The following is a 16,702-nucleotide window of genomic DNA, read 5'->3' as shown; positions in this document are numbered from 1 at the left end:
GGTCCCCACTCCAATTGGTGTGATGTGTCTACCACGCTGGCAGACCTCTAGGCCGGTGGGTCGCAGTTCTGCACAGCCCCCATTCCCAATGGGGGTACCTGACTACCTCTCCAACGGGTCGCTGAGCCCCCTCCGGACTCGGGCGGCGACCCTGCTCCACCCCCACTCCAACCAGTGTGACACGACTGCCTCGGTGTTACGTGTCCACAACGCTGGCAAGCTACCTGGCCTGACTTGCCAGTGGGTGGCAGGTCTGCCTGCCTTGCTTGCTCAGCTGACAGCTCTGTACAGCCCCTACTCCAAATGAGGTTACTTGACTATCGCGCCGTGGAGTCGCTGGTCCTATTCTAGGCGTGGGCGGCTACTCTCTTCAGCCCCAGCTGCGTTTGGGGTGTCATGGTACCACGCCGGCGGGTCACTTGGCCTGCTCTGGGCGCAAGTGGAAGTTCCACTCTGCCCCCACAGCACCCAGCAGGACCCTGATTGAGAAGCAGTCACCGCCGGTTCCCTAGCCTTGGGCCAAAGCAGCTTAGGTAACCGGAACCCCGCCTCTCCGATCCCCATACACTCTCTGCTGGGAGCTGGCTCCAGCGAGCGACCCCCACGGGTTCCCCAGCCCCAGGCCAAAACTGTTCCGGGAGTCAGAACTCAGTCGCCCCAAGATCAGCGCACGCTCCACTTGGAGCTGGCCTCCACCGGCAGTCTCCGCAGTTTCCTCAGACCTGGGCCAGGTTAGGCCCGGGAACCAGAATCCAGCTGCTCAGTGCCCGGCGCACGCCTTGCCCGGCACCAGCCCCTAGGAGTATTCTCCACAAGATCCCCAGTCCCGAGCCTGAGCAAGAAATCTGTCTGCTAGACGCAGGCAAATACCAGCCTGAAATCACCTGTTCCGTAGTTGAATGAGCTCAGATCGGTAGAACATGGGGATGATTACATCATCTCTCTGAAATGGCAGCTGCTGTCCTCCTCTGTGGTCCGACCAGTGTCTGGAACCAGGCTGGACCGCTTCTCTCCTCTGTCTCAAAGCAGGAACTCAGCACTAAGGGCTGCCAATATACCACTGGCGGGAGCCCCCCGAATCCGTATCGCTGCTCCGCCGCTCCGGCACCCAGCCGCTCCCCGGCGCGCGCCACAGACTCCAGCCGCGGGGCGATCGCCTGTCAGGCTATGCGACCCTCCGTGTGGAGAAATGGAGCTCCCGCAGTCGAACTTCGCACGATGGAAATCTGTCCACTAGATTCTGGAGCACCTCAATTTCACTGGAAATTCCCAACAAGATAGCCTTCAGGCGATTCACATCGCCTTTCTCCCGCTTAGTGACGCAGCACACTGGGGTGATGCACTCCTTTCGCCGCCATCTTGAAAACCTCCAGGCCGGTAAATGTTTTTAATTTACCATTCTTAACCAAAAGTCTTGCTAGACATTGTTTTTTTTTTTAATTTGTACTTTTTAGATATACATGACAGTAGAGTGTTTTATACATACAGGGAGTATAAATTCCTGTTCATGATGTGGACTTACACTGGTTGAGTATTCATATATGGACATAGGAAAGTTATGTCTGATTCATTCTAATGTCTTTCTTGTTTCCACCCCTCCTCCTTTCCCTTCATTCCTCTTTATTCAATCCTATGAACTTCTGTTCTTCCCTCTCCTATCCCCTTTATTGTGTGTTAGCATCTGCATTGTCACAGAGAAAATCCAGCCTTTGGTTTTATGGGATTGGCTTATTTCACTTAGCACGATAGTCTTTAGTTCCATTCATTTACCAGCAAATGCCTTAATTTCATTCTTCTTTATACCTGAGTAATATGCCATTGTGTATATATACCACATTTTCTTTATCCATTCATCTATTGTAGGGCAACTAGTTTGGTTCCGTAATTTTTGCTAGACATTCTTATGAACAGATATACTGAGTTTTTTCAGATAATTTATCTTATCTATTATAATTATTTGATGTTTTTCCCCCATTAATTTTAGTTATAACTAAGGTTGAATGATAATAATAGATTTTCTATTATTAAATTGTCCTTGAATTTGTGGAACATTGAATTTGGTTATAAGTTTTTTTAATAAAATGATGAATTTGGTTTGCTATTTTATTTAGGATATTTTATGCATCTTCATTTAATAATTTAGCCTGTGATTTTCTACTCTCATGCTGTTGTGTTTTTTTCTCATTTAATTTTTTCACTTACTTTTTTACAGATGTATTCCTTACATACAGAGAAGTCACAAATCCTGTATGTACAGCTTGTTGAATTTTGCTCATGTTTTCTTCCTATATGACCATCACCAGGAGTTAAACAAAGAACTTTCCTTGAAATTCAGAAAGCTATCTTTAATGCCTCCTAGCCAATTAATACCTTTCCTGTCACAGATAACCATGCTCCTAAATATGGTGTCCTAAAAATGTACAATTTGTGTCTGGATTCTGTTATGTATATAATAGAATTTCATTTTGGGTTTGGAGTTCCTGTGGTGGTTATTTATCTTCAAGCATTGTTTAATATTCTTGATGGCTATTAAAATATTCCCTTTAGAGGTGTGCTCATTCAGATCTTACCTTTTTCTTTTGCTGGGTTTTCAGTTTTTTTTTAAGTTGATTTTTAGAAGTTTTGTTTTTAAAAATAAACTATCATCTGATATTTGTGTTTTCAGTTTCTTCTTCTAGACTCTCATTTGTCTTTTCATGAGGTTAATGACTTCATTTAATAAACAAAAATTCTTAGCTTTAGTAAAATACAGTTTATTAATATACTTTTTTGATCATGGTTTTTTTTTGTGTATGTATATTTAAGAAATCTATATGGGGTTGTAGCTCAGTGGAAGAGTGCTTCCTAGCATGTGTGAGGCGCACCGAGTTCAATTCTCAGCACCACATATAAGTAAATAAAAACAAAGGTTTGTGAACAACTAAATAAAAATTGTGTGTGTGTGTATTTGTGTGTGTGTGTGTACAAAGGAATTTATGTGTACCCCAGTGTTATTAAGGTATTTTCTAGAAAAACAGTTTCACCTTTCACCTCTCTTTGAATCTGATGTGTATAAGGTGAGGGTGGGACAAGATTCATTTTTTTTTTCCATATAGAAATCCGATTGACTTAGTGCATTTAATGAAATAACTGTCTTTTTTTCCTGACAAATCCTGTAGTGATTTCTTTTTTCATAAATTAAATAACCACATTATTGATTGCCATATATTGAATTTTCTCTTAATTGGACCCTTTGTCTAGATTTAGGCCAAAACTCAACTATCTTAATTATTATTATTTTATAGCAAATCTTGACATCTGGTAGAGAAAGTTTTCCAACTTTGCTCTGTCTTTTGATATATTTATGTGATTTTCCCCTACATTTCCATATAAATTTTTAAAATGAGCGTGCCAGTTTCACTGATGAATCTGTATATAATTTTGAAGGAGAATTGATTCTCTGACATAATTGCATTTTTCAATCTTGCTAGTCAGGTGTGTGTGTGTGTGTGTGTGTGTGTGTGTGTGTTCATTTAGAGTTTTTAAAATTTTTGAACAACACTTGAAATTTTTAGTGAATAGGTCTATTTTACTTGTTCAGACTGCTGTTACAATATCTTATACTAGGTAGTTTATAAATAACAAAACTTTATTGGTCACAGTTCAGGAGACTGGCAAGTCCAAGATCCAGGTACTAGCAGATTTGAAGTGTGATGGGGCCTGTTTCTTATAGATGGTGCATTTTATGTGTCCTCACATGGTAGAAGGAGCCAAGGGGATCCCCAAATTCTCTTGTTTAAGGACTGCATTCATGAATGCAGAATGCTTATGATCTGATTACTTCCTAAAGGCCTCATCTCTTTGTAAAAACCGTTACCTCAGAATTAGGTTTCACTGTGTGAATTTTGGGGGGGCGCACACATTTGGACCATAGGAAGGTCTTTCATAAATTGTTTTTACATATATTTCTTGTTAGTTGATATTTTCTTCAATTCTGTTGTAATTGATTTTGTTGTAAAATTTTATTTTTTGCTTGTTTATTGATATCATATAGAAATGTACTTCATTTTTGTATATTACCTTATGTTTACTGACCTCAACATATTATTTAATTATATGAGTTTGTAATTTCTTTTGTATTTTATGTGTGCCTAATCTTTAGTTTCTTTCAATTTCCTGATTGTGTTAGCTAAGCACTCCAAAGTAATGTTGGTTAGATGTGGCAGTTATATGCATCCTTCTCTTTTTCTGAATTGAGACAAAACTTTTAAGTATTCTGTCATTAAGTATGATAGAACTTCAGTGTTATTATTTTTTTCTTTTTTCTTTTGGTACCAGAGATTGAACCCAGGGTTGCTCAACAACTGAGCCACATCTCAGACCATTTCTAAAATTTTGTTTGTTTGAATCAGGGTCTTGCTAAGTTGCTGAGGCTGGTTTTGAATTTGCAGTCCTCCTGCCTCAGCCTCCCTAGCTACTGGGATTACAAGTGTGAGCCACTGTGCCTGGCCCTTTAATTTTTTTTTTTTTTTTTATAATCACATTAAGGTTGTTCTCTCCTTGTTTTAGTATGCTGAGTTTTTTATTTTTTCAGGAAGAGTGTTTGAAATTTTTTGTGTTTTCTGTTTCAGATATAAACATATGTTTATTTTTTTCCCTTTTGGTTAATGTGAAAAGCTACATTGATTTGTTGTTAGATGTGAAACCAACCTTGCATTTCTGGTATAATCTGTTTGGTCATGGTGTTTTATCTTTTTTATATATTGTGGTGTCAATTTGCTAACTTTTCATATTCTACTTAAAAATTTTTTACACCTAAAGTGGAATATAGAAACTTACCGCTATCTAAGTCCTATTATCTACCTCTTTTATGTTATTTTTTTATATCAGTGGTGTTATAATTTTTGCATTCAACCAGCACATATATTTTAAAGGCTTTAAGATTATTAGTTTCTTACAGTTACCTAATTATTTACCACTTCTCTTGCTCTTCCTGCATATCAGAGGTTCAAGTTTTACTTTACCCCAAATATTATTTTCTTTGCACCTAAAGAACTTCTTTTAGTATTTTCTTTTTAAATATTTTTTTATAGTACGTGGACATAATACCTTTATTTTATTTATTTCTATGTGGTACTAAGGATTGAACCCAGTGCCTCACACATGCTAGGCAAGTGCTCAACCAACTGAGCTATAGCCCCAGCCCTGTATTTTATTTTTAGAGGCAATCTACTGAGGACAGATTCTTCTATTTCTTATTCTGAGTATGTACTTCATTTCTGAAGGATATTTTCTCTTGATTTAGTTTTCTGAATTCAGTTTTCTCTCAGCATTTTACAGATGCTCTACTGTTTTCTAGTCGTGGTTTGTGATGTGAAATCCATGATCATTTATGTCTTCACTATTCTGTAGATATGATGTGTTGTGTTTCTGGATGTTTTTATGATACTTCCTTTTTGTTTGATTTTCAACAGCTTGATTATGATGTTTGAGTTCATTTTCTTCTTGCTAATATTCTCAAACCTGTATATGTATAATCTTTCAACAAATTTGTGTTTTTAGGAATTATTTCTTCAGAAGTTTTTTCCTGTACCCATGTGTCTCTTCTCACTTTTAGAGACTTCAAAAATATGAATGTTAGATTGTTTCCTGTTGTTCCATAGATATTTGTAAGTCTGCTCATATTTTAAAATCTTTCAGAAAATTTTAACTGTCAGTTCTTCTGGATGGATAATTTCATTTTGTCTATTGTCAGGTTCACAGACTCCTTTTCTTTGCTCAGTTTTGCAGTTGAGTCATGACCATATTTTTATTTATATTTTTCACTTCTAAAAACTTCATTTGGTGTTTATGTATAGTTTTTATTTTTCCTAAGAGTATTATATTTTCGTCTTTCTTTTTCTTTCAATACCTAATGCAGCAAGTTTATGATATCTGTTTGATGTCTTTGTCTGCAAATGCCTTAATTTCATTCTTTGTATTTTCATTATCTTTGTCTGACTAGTCCAATATCTGTTTTATCTCAAATTTGGCATTTCTCAGTTGTCTTTTCCTTTGGCATTTGCTCATTTTTTTTTGTTTCTTTTTGCTATTGCTAATAAATTTAGATTGTGAATTAGTCCATTTTTGTTACTATAGTGAAATAACTGAGGCAGGCTAAGTTTAAAAAGAAAAGAGGTTTATTTAGCTCACAATTTTGGATGCTAAAGGTTTAAATAGCATGACACAGAGATTGGCTAGGATTCTCCCTTGACTGCATTACCTCATGGCATATGGCAATTGTGAGTGCACATGTGGGAGAAGAGATGATATTTTTAACAAAGGAAGCCAAAGAGGTTGGGGTCCCACAGTCTTTTCTAAGGATGCTTATAGATGCTCCCACAATCTATGATCTCTCTCTAGACTCCACCTCATAAAGGTTCCATTCTACCTCTATACCACCAAATTGAGGACTAAGTTCTCAGACATGAACCTTGTGTGACACACCACATCCAAACCACAGCAGAATATGTTGTGGATATTCTGATATTATTTTGTAAGACTTTGATTTCTATAGAAATACTTTGGGGGAATATTGACTTTTGTTTTACTGTGCATCAGCCTAGTTAGGTTCAGATTTGAAGTTTCATCTGGATATTTTTAAATGGTGGTACTATAGTTTGGGTGTTGATTGTCCTCCAAAGGCAAATGTGTTGAAGGTTTAACTCCTAGCATATGACACTGTTAAGATGTGGTAGAAACTTCAAGAGGTACATGTGGCCTAATGGGAGGAAGTTAGGTCATTAGGGGCTGTGTCCTTGAAGGGGATATTGACACCCCAGCCTGTTTTTTCTTTCTTTGTTTTCTAGCCATCATGAGGTAAGCAGCTTCCTCCACCATATGTTCCTACCATGATGCTCCCCCCTACCACAGGCCCCAAAGCAATAGGTCCAATCAGCCATGGACTGAAACCTTTGGAATCATGAGGCAAAATAATACTTTCCTCCTTAAAATTATATTATCTTGGGCATTTTGTCATAATAACAAAACAGACTAACACAGTGGTTTCAACATTCAGTTTTATACTGCTTGTTGTGGTCTTATCAAGCTTTTTCTTGGTGGGGATTTTGCACACATTCTTTGGCTCCCCAAGGTTACTTTTCGAATTTCTCTGGCTGGAAAGATGGGGTTTTCCCTCTTGCACTGTACATATTTTTTACTGATTGGGCTTTGTCAAGTCTATGAGAGAAGATTAAAAAATACCAATAGTTGACCCTACAGTAATATAACAGGGTCCTCTTTCATTGTTTCTCTGTTCTGAAGAGTGGCCACAGACACTGATACATTGTGGTTCTGGTTCCAATCTGTTCTGGTGCTAGTCTAGATGAAAAGAAGAAGGGGAAAACCTTCTTGTCTGTTTTCTAACACTCAAAGTCATTTTTTTAGACCATTGGCCAGAAAGTTGAGTGCCCCGAAGAATTTTGCTGACCATGTCTGCGACCCTTATCCCTTTGCAGACTGTCCTTGGGTCAATTCTGGAAAGTAATGGTGGTGGTGGTAGGGGCATCCAGTAATCGTAATAGTAACAGTAATAGTATAGTGGGGGAGGCACCTAGGAAACACATTGTCTTTGTATTAAGCACACTGTCCTTCCTTCAAGGTTTGACTTTGCTCCCCAACACATCTGATTTATTTATTTTAGAGTTTGCAGGTAGTTGTGTGTTTTTATTTTATTTCATATTTTTTTCCTCCAGTTTTTAGTTGTAGTCAGTGTAACAGCCTTTTTGAAATAAACTTTTCAGGATATAGAATTCTTTGCTGACAAGTTTTGAAAAGTACTTGAAAGAACTCAGTTCATCTCTTCTTCTTTTTATTCCCCTTACCATAATTTTTTTTATGTGAATAAGATTCTCTCTTATAAGTGGTTTTTAGTCATCTGATTATGATATATATATTAGTTTGATTTTGTAAATGTTAATTATACTTTGAATTTACTGAGTTTTCTGGATCATTGTGTTTATAATTTTCATGAAATTCATAATAATTCCATTATTTCCCCCAATATATATCTTTGTGTTCCTTCTTTCCTTCAGTGCACCTGGCATTCTCCCCTACCCTCTTTTTTTTTTTTCATTTTTGCCTTCAGTTACACATATTAATACTATCATTGTAGATATTGTATTTCCATCTTTAGTAATCCCACTAATTTTAAAATAATTTTCTTTTTTCATTATGTTTGTTTTCTCTTTCCCATTAATGAGTATATTGAACATACTAAGTGTTTCAACATTTTTTATGCTAGTTTCAATACTTTTGTTATTTGTGGGTCTTTTGTTAGTTAATGGATTTCTTCTTGATTATGCTTTTTATTGGCTAGATTTCTTAGGCTTTTCTTTATTATTAACTGATAGCTCAGAAAACACTCTCAGTCCAAATTTTGTCCAAATGAGAGTTCTTTTTATTTAGCTAGCTGGTGACTGCTCCCCTGCAGGACCTGAATTGTCTTTGCCAGGAATAGCGCTGGGTCAAGTTTCATGGGGTTTATAAAGGGGAAAAAAAACCTCATCCTTGAAAATGTAGGTGCAAGCAAGCAAGCAGGATACAAGGGCTTAAAGAGCAGTTAGCAGAGCGAAAACAGACAAGCACATTTGTGAGCATATGAAGTCCAAAAAAATAATTTTTAACATCTTAGAAAGAGCTTAACATTATTTTCTGTAACACCACATAATTCTATTATCCTACTTATTAATATCTCATAACCTATATTCTATAGTTTATAATCTATAATCTGTATTGATTAATCTCAGACCATAATATTCTTGTGTATAAGGAATGGAAAGTTATTTGAGGTTAATTTTTATATAAATAGTTTTGTTCGCTTCACTTCTGTGGGGGTATCCTTTATAGCCTAGTCCTAAGTTCTGTAGAGTTTTAAAGTGTAGCCTGGATTCCAGTGGAGGCTATACTTTCAATTGCTTTCTTTTTGGATTACGGTCCTTGGCTATAGTTGGAGGTTCTTGTTAACCAACAGCTTGGGTAAACATGGAGCTGACTTAATGGCATTTATTTTCTTCTAAGGCACATGGTCTCTCATGTCTTCTCTGTATTCAGATTGAACCTTAGTGTTTTCAACAGTTGGCTTATACATTGTATACAGCTTTTCTTTTTCTTGTGGTTCTGGGGTTTGGACCCAGGTCCTTGCACATGGTAGGCAAGCACTCTAGCACTGAGCCATGTCCCAGCCCTTTTCTGCTTGTTTTAAGTGGAGATTTTAGGCTAGTACTAGTTGGTACATAATCTTTGGTGGTTTTGACACCTGGGGATACCTGGTAATAAAATAGGTTAGAAAACATACTTTTCCCCCCCAGTAAAGTAAGTGAACTAATCTTCGCCTACTTCTTGATGACCTATATACTACTACCCACACGAAGATATAAAACATTGTTTAGCAGTCGATAAGGTTTTCCTTATACTCTCACTAGTTGGATGTAACACTGTTCTTCTTTGTGGAATAATTTACCTATTCTTCTCCTCCTCGTCCTCTTTTTCCTTCTCCTCCCCCTTCTCCTTCATCGTCATCATTGTCTTCTTTTTCTTTTTTGTTTTTTGTATTTCTGGGAATCAAACCCAAGATCTTGTGTATGCTAGGCAAACACTCAACCAAAAAACTATCCCAGCCCATCCTATTCTTGAATTTTGCATAAATGTAATAATATGAGATTATGAAAATTTTCCCCTCTGTTTTTGTCATCATCATCATCATGATAGATACATATATATATACATAAATATATGCGTGTATATATATGTATGTATATGTATATATACATACATATATGTGTGTGTGTGTTTGTGTACACATATACACATTTTTTTTGGGGGGGGTAATGTGGTCGTGCTGGGTTGACTGGGCTGGCCTTGAACTCCTGGAGTCAAGTGATCCTTCTACCTTAACCACCCAAGTAGATGACACTGCAGGCCCTTTGTTCTTCATGCACTATAATAGATTTATTCATGTTGTTGAATGTATTCAGAATTAGCATTTCTCCAAGTAAAAAACTCTGTTGCATAAATATATCATAATTTATTCATCTCTATTGTTTAATGTATATTTATATTATTTATTTATCCTTTATTCAGTACTACATTGTCTTAATTAGTATAGTTTTATAGTAAGTCTTGCAATCAGGAGATGTGTCAGTCTGTTTTGTATTGCTCTAATAAAATACCTGAGATACTGAGTACTTTGTTTTTTAAAATTTTTATTGGTATGTTATAATAGTAGGATTTGTTGTTACTATTCATAGATGTATACAATAGAATAATATAATTGGTCATTTTCATTTCCTGACACTGGGTAATTTGACACATGGTTTTGGAGGCTGACAATCCAAGCTCAGGCATCTACATCTAGCAAGGACCTCATGCTGTACCATAATATGGTGGATGGGATCACATGACAGGAGTGTGTACAAAAGAAAAAGAACCACGAGAGCTTAACTTACTTTATGATGTCCCATTCTCGTGGGAACTAATCAAGTCCCATAAAACCTAATCTACTCCTGTGAGAGAGCATTAATCCCTTCCGAGGTTGGTGCTCCCAATGACTTAATCACTTTCCACTAGGTGCCACCTTTTTAAAGGTTCCACCACCTTTTAATACTGTTACATTAGGGACAACCCTTTAGTTCATGAACTCTGAGGGACACACCATATCCAAATTATAGCAAGGTGTAAGACGTTCGATGCAAGGTTTATAATTTTAATGGCAACTTTTAAGTATTTTGGCTTAGTGATAGGTCAGATGTAATATAATAAAATGTATTGTGCAAAATAATGAATAAAAATACCTGCTTAAAGTGTGAAATTATGTTCAACTCATTTGCCTTAATTATAAAAGAAAGGTGAAGAAGTAATCTTATCAAAGGAAGATAAACATTAATAATATTCAGTGCTCGTGAAATTAAGAGAAAATAGGTACTCTAATATATAGTGGGTAGCAGTATAAATTAAATCAAGCTTTTTGGAGCACTTTATATTGGTGTACATTAAGATACAAGGGTTTTAGTCATAAAAATTTTTATGATAAGATCATAAAAATAGAGTTATTAAAATGAAGAAATTTATTTTTTTATTTTCCAGAGCAATTTAAAAATGAAAGATAAAATCTGTATTTACTTTTATAGTGTAGTTAATAGTAATGAGTTTTCTGACCATTTTTTCTGAAAGGAGCCAAACTTTAAGGTTATAATGGGGGTTAAATATTAAATACTTTAAGGTTATAATGGGGGTGAAATATTAAATACTAATAATTCATGGGCCCGTGTTCAAGGAATTTGTTGTTTAATGAATGGAAAAATCTTTGGAGATTGACATAAGACAATTTGCAAGAGATATGAATGAAAATATAAAGTATTCCTATGTACTATACAAAGGATGAGTCCTGTGAAAAATTAATCAAGGGAAATACCAACAATTGGCATAGTTATTGTTGTAGACTTAAATGGAGTAAATATATTTTAATTAGATTCTATAGATAGAGTTGTATTGATCGGGTAATGAACATATTAGTTGAATTACACAGTGAAAAAGAAAGATATAAAGGTAAATGAAAAGAAAGGCGAGGAAACAAAAATCATTTCATCTGTTAATTCCCTTAAGCTTTCTCCAGCATATCCTATGTGTCTGATATTTATAATTTAAAGGTGATATCAAAGGAAATCATTTTATTGCTGGATATAGATAAGTGGGGAGTTAAATGTAAATGACTTATGCTTCAATGTGTTTAATGTGTGGCTGATTGCTTTCTTTTGTCTTTTTTTCTATTGATGAATGGTGCGGCTTCTGTGTGGCTGATATTACAAATTCTATTTTGGAAGCAAAACTAAATAATGATTATGAAATGAATAAATAGGTGAAATTGCATATTTTTCTATGCATAAATATCACTTAATGAACTATTTTCTCAATGATGACTTTTAATCTTTGGGAATAACAGAATAAAATGACTTAAACTATGGCTTTCAGTAGAAACTTAAGATAGTTTTAAGTATGTAGGGGAAAATATTAGTTTATTAGGTGATTGAGTAATAGAAGACTATATTTCCTTTTAATTTTATTTTTTTAATCTTAAAAGAATAAATGATATAACTTTGTTATGTTAAAGTGGACTATATTTATTTAGCCACAAAAATATATATACTCAGTGGCTAGGATGTTCTTGTAACATCCTGGGCTAAGAAAAAATATTATGGACAAAACATACCTACTAATAGATGGGTTGAATTGTTGTTCAAAAATATTTTCTGGATCCTCTAAAAGCCTCCTGGACTATTATTTGGTCTGTTTTCCTAGTTATCATCATTTTGTCTTAGTCAGAGTTTCCCTGTCAGGTCCCTTTGCACAGCCTGTTGATTGACCTTTGGGTTGTATTTCTACTACAGTCCAGTTAGTTGTGGTTGCAGGTGTATAGTCCATGATATATTTACCTCAGTTGGATTACATATAGGCTGGACAGGTTTCTTATTCTCCCTTGAGGTCCTCCCTTGAGGTCAGCAAATCTCATGTATTAGGGACCCTGGTTTTTTCAGCATAAGCAGCTTATTTTCAAATGAAAGTTAATGTTTTAAGGGGCTGGGGATGGCTCAAGCGGTAGCGCGCTTTCCTGGCATGCGTGCAGCCCGGGTTCGATCCTCAGCACCACATACAAACAAAGTTATTGTGTCCGCCAAAAACTAAAAAATAAATATTAAAAAATTCTCTCTCTCTCTCTCTCTCTCAAAAAAAAAAAAAATGAAAGTTAATGTTTTAATTTTTAGTCTACCAAATAGAGTCATCACTGTTTACCAACCCAGTCCAGTGGGGCTTTTTTATTCTTTCATAGTAGTTGACTTTCATGAGTAACTTATAGCATAAGTAGTAAAAAAATCAACTCATTAGAAATTTTGATAGTAATTTAAGCATAGCAAGCCTCCTATGTCAAATAAATTTTGGTATGCAAACATTCACAAATGATGAAATGGTATTGCATGATATTTTTTTAAAACAAACAAAAAACCAAAAAGGTGATCCAAGTTGTTGTTTCATAATATTACATGAAAAAGTCCTTTCAGTTGACTAACTGGAGAAAATACCATATTTATTTTTTCTTTAGAAATACATTGTATACTTATTGATTCTTAACTCATTATTTTCTTTTAGGATATTATCATTAGTCAGAAATGTCATGTCACTTTAAACAACACTGGTAGTCTACAGTGCTGTTTTGGCATCCATCTTTTGATGTTTCTAATCATTGTGAAATCTTTTTTTTTTTTGTCAGTTTTCTTCTCTTTTCTATTTTGAGTAGAAAACGAAAACTATGGAATTAGTATAATCAATGAAATTAAAATGCAGACTACAAAGGTTCTGTCCTAGCTTTAAAAAATACTTTCTTGAAAGATACAACGTATTGGGCAACATAATATAAAAGCTGGGTGATGAATTATTTCACTATGGGATTAGCCTTGTAGGTCAGAGGTCAGCAAATCTCATTTGCTTCCTACCATGCTGTATTGGAGTGTGGCCATCTTTGGTCATTTTTGTGTGGTTGCTTTTGTGCCACTATAGCAGAGTTGAAGAATGGTAGGTATAGTGTGGCCCACAGCCTAAAATATTTGTCAGCTGCCTTCAAGAGAAAGTTTGCCAATCTCTTCTAGGTGATTCCTCAATTTTCCTTTTTCTTTTAAATATTTTTTATTTTAGTCTTTTAAAATGTTTTTAGCATGGTGGAGAATAATCAATGAATGATGGTGAGTACTGATGAAATAATAATACCTAAGGGTATTTAAAAAAACGTTCTTAGACAAAAGAAAGATAATACAAGATCCTATTTTATATTTATAAAAAGGTCCAATGTAATCTACATGGAAAATGTGAGATAGAATTTTATTTCATCGCTAAACAATATAGTACATATTCTTTTTCATTGGAAGACCTCTAAAAGAATAAAAGACTTCTAAGAAGGATTAAATCATGAACTATCAACTCTTAAATAGATAAATTTGCTAAGGAAAAAAAAAACCCCTTAAAAACAAAAATCAGATGTACTCTATTGTGAAAGCAAGGGTTAATTTATATAAGTTCATAATTGCTGCCTCATATCTTTGAAAAGTTTTCTTTTTTAAAAAAAATGCTTATTCAAATTAGTTTGGTTATTTATTTTTTCCCAAAAATTGTTTTTGGGTTTGGGATGTAACTCAGTGGTAGAATGCTTGCCTGGTATGCACCAGGTCTCCATCTGTGTGTCTTTATTACACACATACACACATTCTCTCTGTCTCTCTGTCTCTCTCTCTCTCTCTCTCTTTCTCTCTGTCTCTCTCTCTCTCTCTCTCTCTCTCTCTCTCTCTCACCTTTTAAAGAAAAATTTTTTGTTTATATATGATAGCAGAATACATTATAATTCTTATTACACATAGAGAGCACAATTTTTCATATCTCTGGTTGTTTACACAGTTATTCACACCAATTCATGTCTTAATAGCTGTACTTTGGGTAATAATGATCATCACATTCCACCATCATTAATAACCCCATGCCGCCTCCCTTCCCCTCCAACCCCTCTGCCCTATCCAGAGTTCATCTATTCCTCCCATGCTCTCACTCCCTATTCAACTATGAATCAGCCTCCTTATATCAAGGAAAACATTCAGCATTTGTTTTGGGGGGATTGGCTAACTTCACTTAGTGTTTTCTTCTCTAACTCCATCCGTTTACCTACAAATGCCATGATTTTATTCTCTTTTATTGCTGAGTAATATTCCATTGTGTATATATGCCACATTTTTTAATCCATTCATCTATTGAAGGGCATCTAGGTTGGTTCCACAGTTGAGCTATTGTGAATTGTGCTGCTATAAACATTGATATGGCTGTGTCCCTGTAGTATGCTGTTTTTAAGTCCTTTGGGTATAGACCAAGGAGAGGGATAGCTGGGTCAAATGGTGGTTCCATTCCCAAATTTCCAAGAAATCTCTGTACAGCTTTCCATATTGGCTGCACCAACTTGCAGTCCCACCAGTAGTGTATGAGTGTACCTTTTCCCACACATCCTCGCTAACACTTATTGTTGTTTGTATGCATAATAGCTGCCATTCTGACTGAAGTGAGATGAAATATTAGAGTGATTTTGATTTGCATTTCTCTAATTGCTAGTAATTAAAACCCAGGAAAATTGTAATTTTAAGAAGAGATTATGAAGCTACAGTATATTTCTATAAATATAAAGTGAGCAGAGCCACTAAAATTAACTACAATCCATTTTTTAAAAAGTATCAATACTAAAGGAATCCTCATAAGTTTTTGTCTTTATTTTTTGAAGGCACGAGGAGCAGATGTTCCAGAGATTCCTGGAGATCTTACTCTTAAAACATGTGGTAATACAGCGAGTATGAAAGTTAAACACGTGAAAAAGTAAGTATAACTTTGGAGTGGGTTCTAAATGCATTCCTATAAATGGAAGTCAGTTCTGTAATTCTGTTAAAGCTTTTATTTAGATTTCTATAAATAAGCTCTTACTATGCATGTGTTAAATTATACTGTTAAGCCTTAAATTGTGACTCAACAATTAATGGAAATAGGCTTGCAGATTATCTGCTTTTCTAAAAATATGTTGTATTTTTGATCTTGAAATGTCATTGTCTATTAGGTTGAATTTGTTTAATAGCAACAATCCAGGCATGCCCTTTGTTGGTACCTTTAATTTATGTGGTCATTCATTTAGAAAAGTCAGCTCTGTTCGAGTTATTAGATCACTAGATGTCACGTTTGCCTGATAGATGCCACTAGTTGGCTGTTCAGTGAAATACCTGAATCTTTCCCATGCATCTTTAAAGAGAGAAACTACTTTTTACTTGGTAAAGGAAGGTTAGGTAGCTAGCTATGCTTCATGTATAAGTAGAGGAAAGATCAGGATAAAATTGTTCATTCTGCATTCAGGTCTACTACTCCAGGACTGATGGGCTGTGACAACATTCACAGGTAAAATCCAGTTGTGTACTTGATGTTGTGAATGCTGCTTCTGGTTAGAAGCTGACAGCTCACAGTTAGTTTGAATAATATTCACCTAAAGTAGTTTTTCTGTAGTCACTGACTTGGATCAAGATTAGGAGAGGATAGTGATTTATTTTTCATTTTTAATTTTTGGTTTAGATCTGTGTGCTAAATGTAATATTTTTTGATCGATGTCTCTCTGAGAAGATTTGTATGGATACATATGGCTCATATGCATGTACTTATTATTTTTGCTTGCATGAACTCTTTAACCTATTGTGTGTTCCCGAGACTTGGTAATTTTGACTCTCCCACTATCTTATTTCATATTTATTTTCATGTACTTCAGGTTACCCTTCACTAAGGGTCACTTTCCGAAGATGGCTGAATGTGCACATTTCCATTATGAGAATGTTGAATTTGGCAGCATACAGGTATATTTGAAATATTTCTTACATTGTGAATTAGGATAACTGATATAGTTGATACTTTGAAAGTTTTTCTAATGATGTCTTATTGATTCTGTTCTGTTGACTAATTCTTTTTTTTTATTGGTTGTTCACAACATTACAAAGCTCTTGACATCTCATATTTCATACATTAGAATCAAGTGTGTTATGAACTCCCATTTTTACCCCAAATACAGATTGCAGAATCACATCGGTTACACATCCACATTTTTATATACTGCCCTATTAGTGGCTGTTGTATT

At 35.4% G+C, this 16,702-nt stretch overlaps 1 protein-coding gene across 1 annotated transcript in view; it reads left to right on the top strand.

Annotated features, from left to right (window-relative positions):
- Arhgap32 (Rho GTPase activating protein 32) overlaps positions 1–16,702 on the top strand; it is a 227,475-nt gene that overhangs the window by 89,163 nt on the left and 121,610 nt on the right. Inside the window, exons 3-5 of the mRNA XM_026392440.2 lie at positions 15,320–15,411; positions 15,937–15,978; positions 16,340–16,424. Of these exons, the coding sequence (XP_026248225.2) occupies positions 15,320–15,411; positions 15,937–15,978; positions 16,340–16,424 (219 nt within the window). The remainder of the gene's footprint in view (positions 1–15,319; positions 15,412–15,936; positions 15,979–16,339; positions 16,425–16,702) is intronic.

Source organism: Urocitellus parryii, chromosome 4, assembly GCF_045843805.1.
Source record: "Urocitellus parryii isolate mUroPar1 chromosome 4, mUroPar1.hap1, whole genome shotgun sequence".
In the NCBI taxonomy this organism is placed as follows: domain Eukaryota; kingdom Metazoa; phylum Chordata; class Mammalia; order Rodentia; family Sciuridae; genus Urocitellus; species Urocitellus parryii.
Note: the sequence above shows the minus strand (reverse complement) of the source record. Positions and strands in the feature narration are given on the sequence as shown.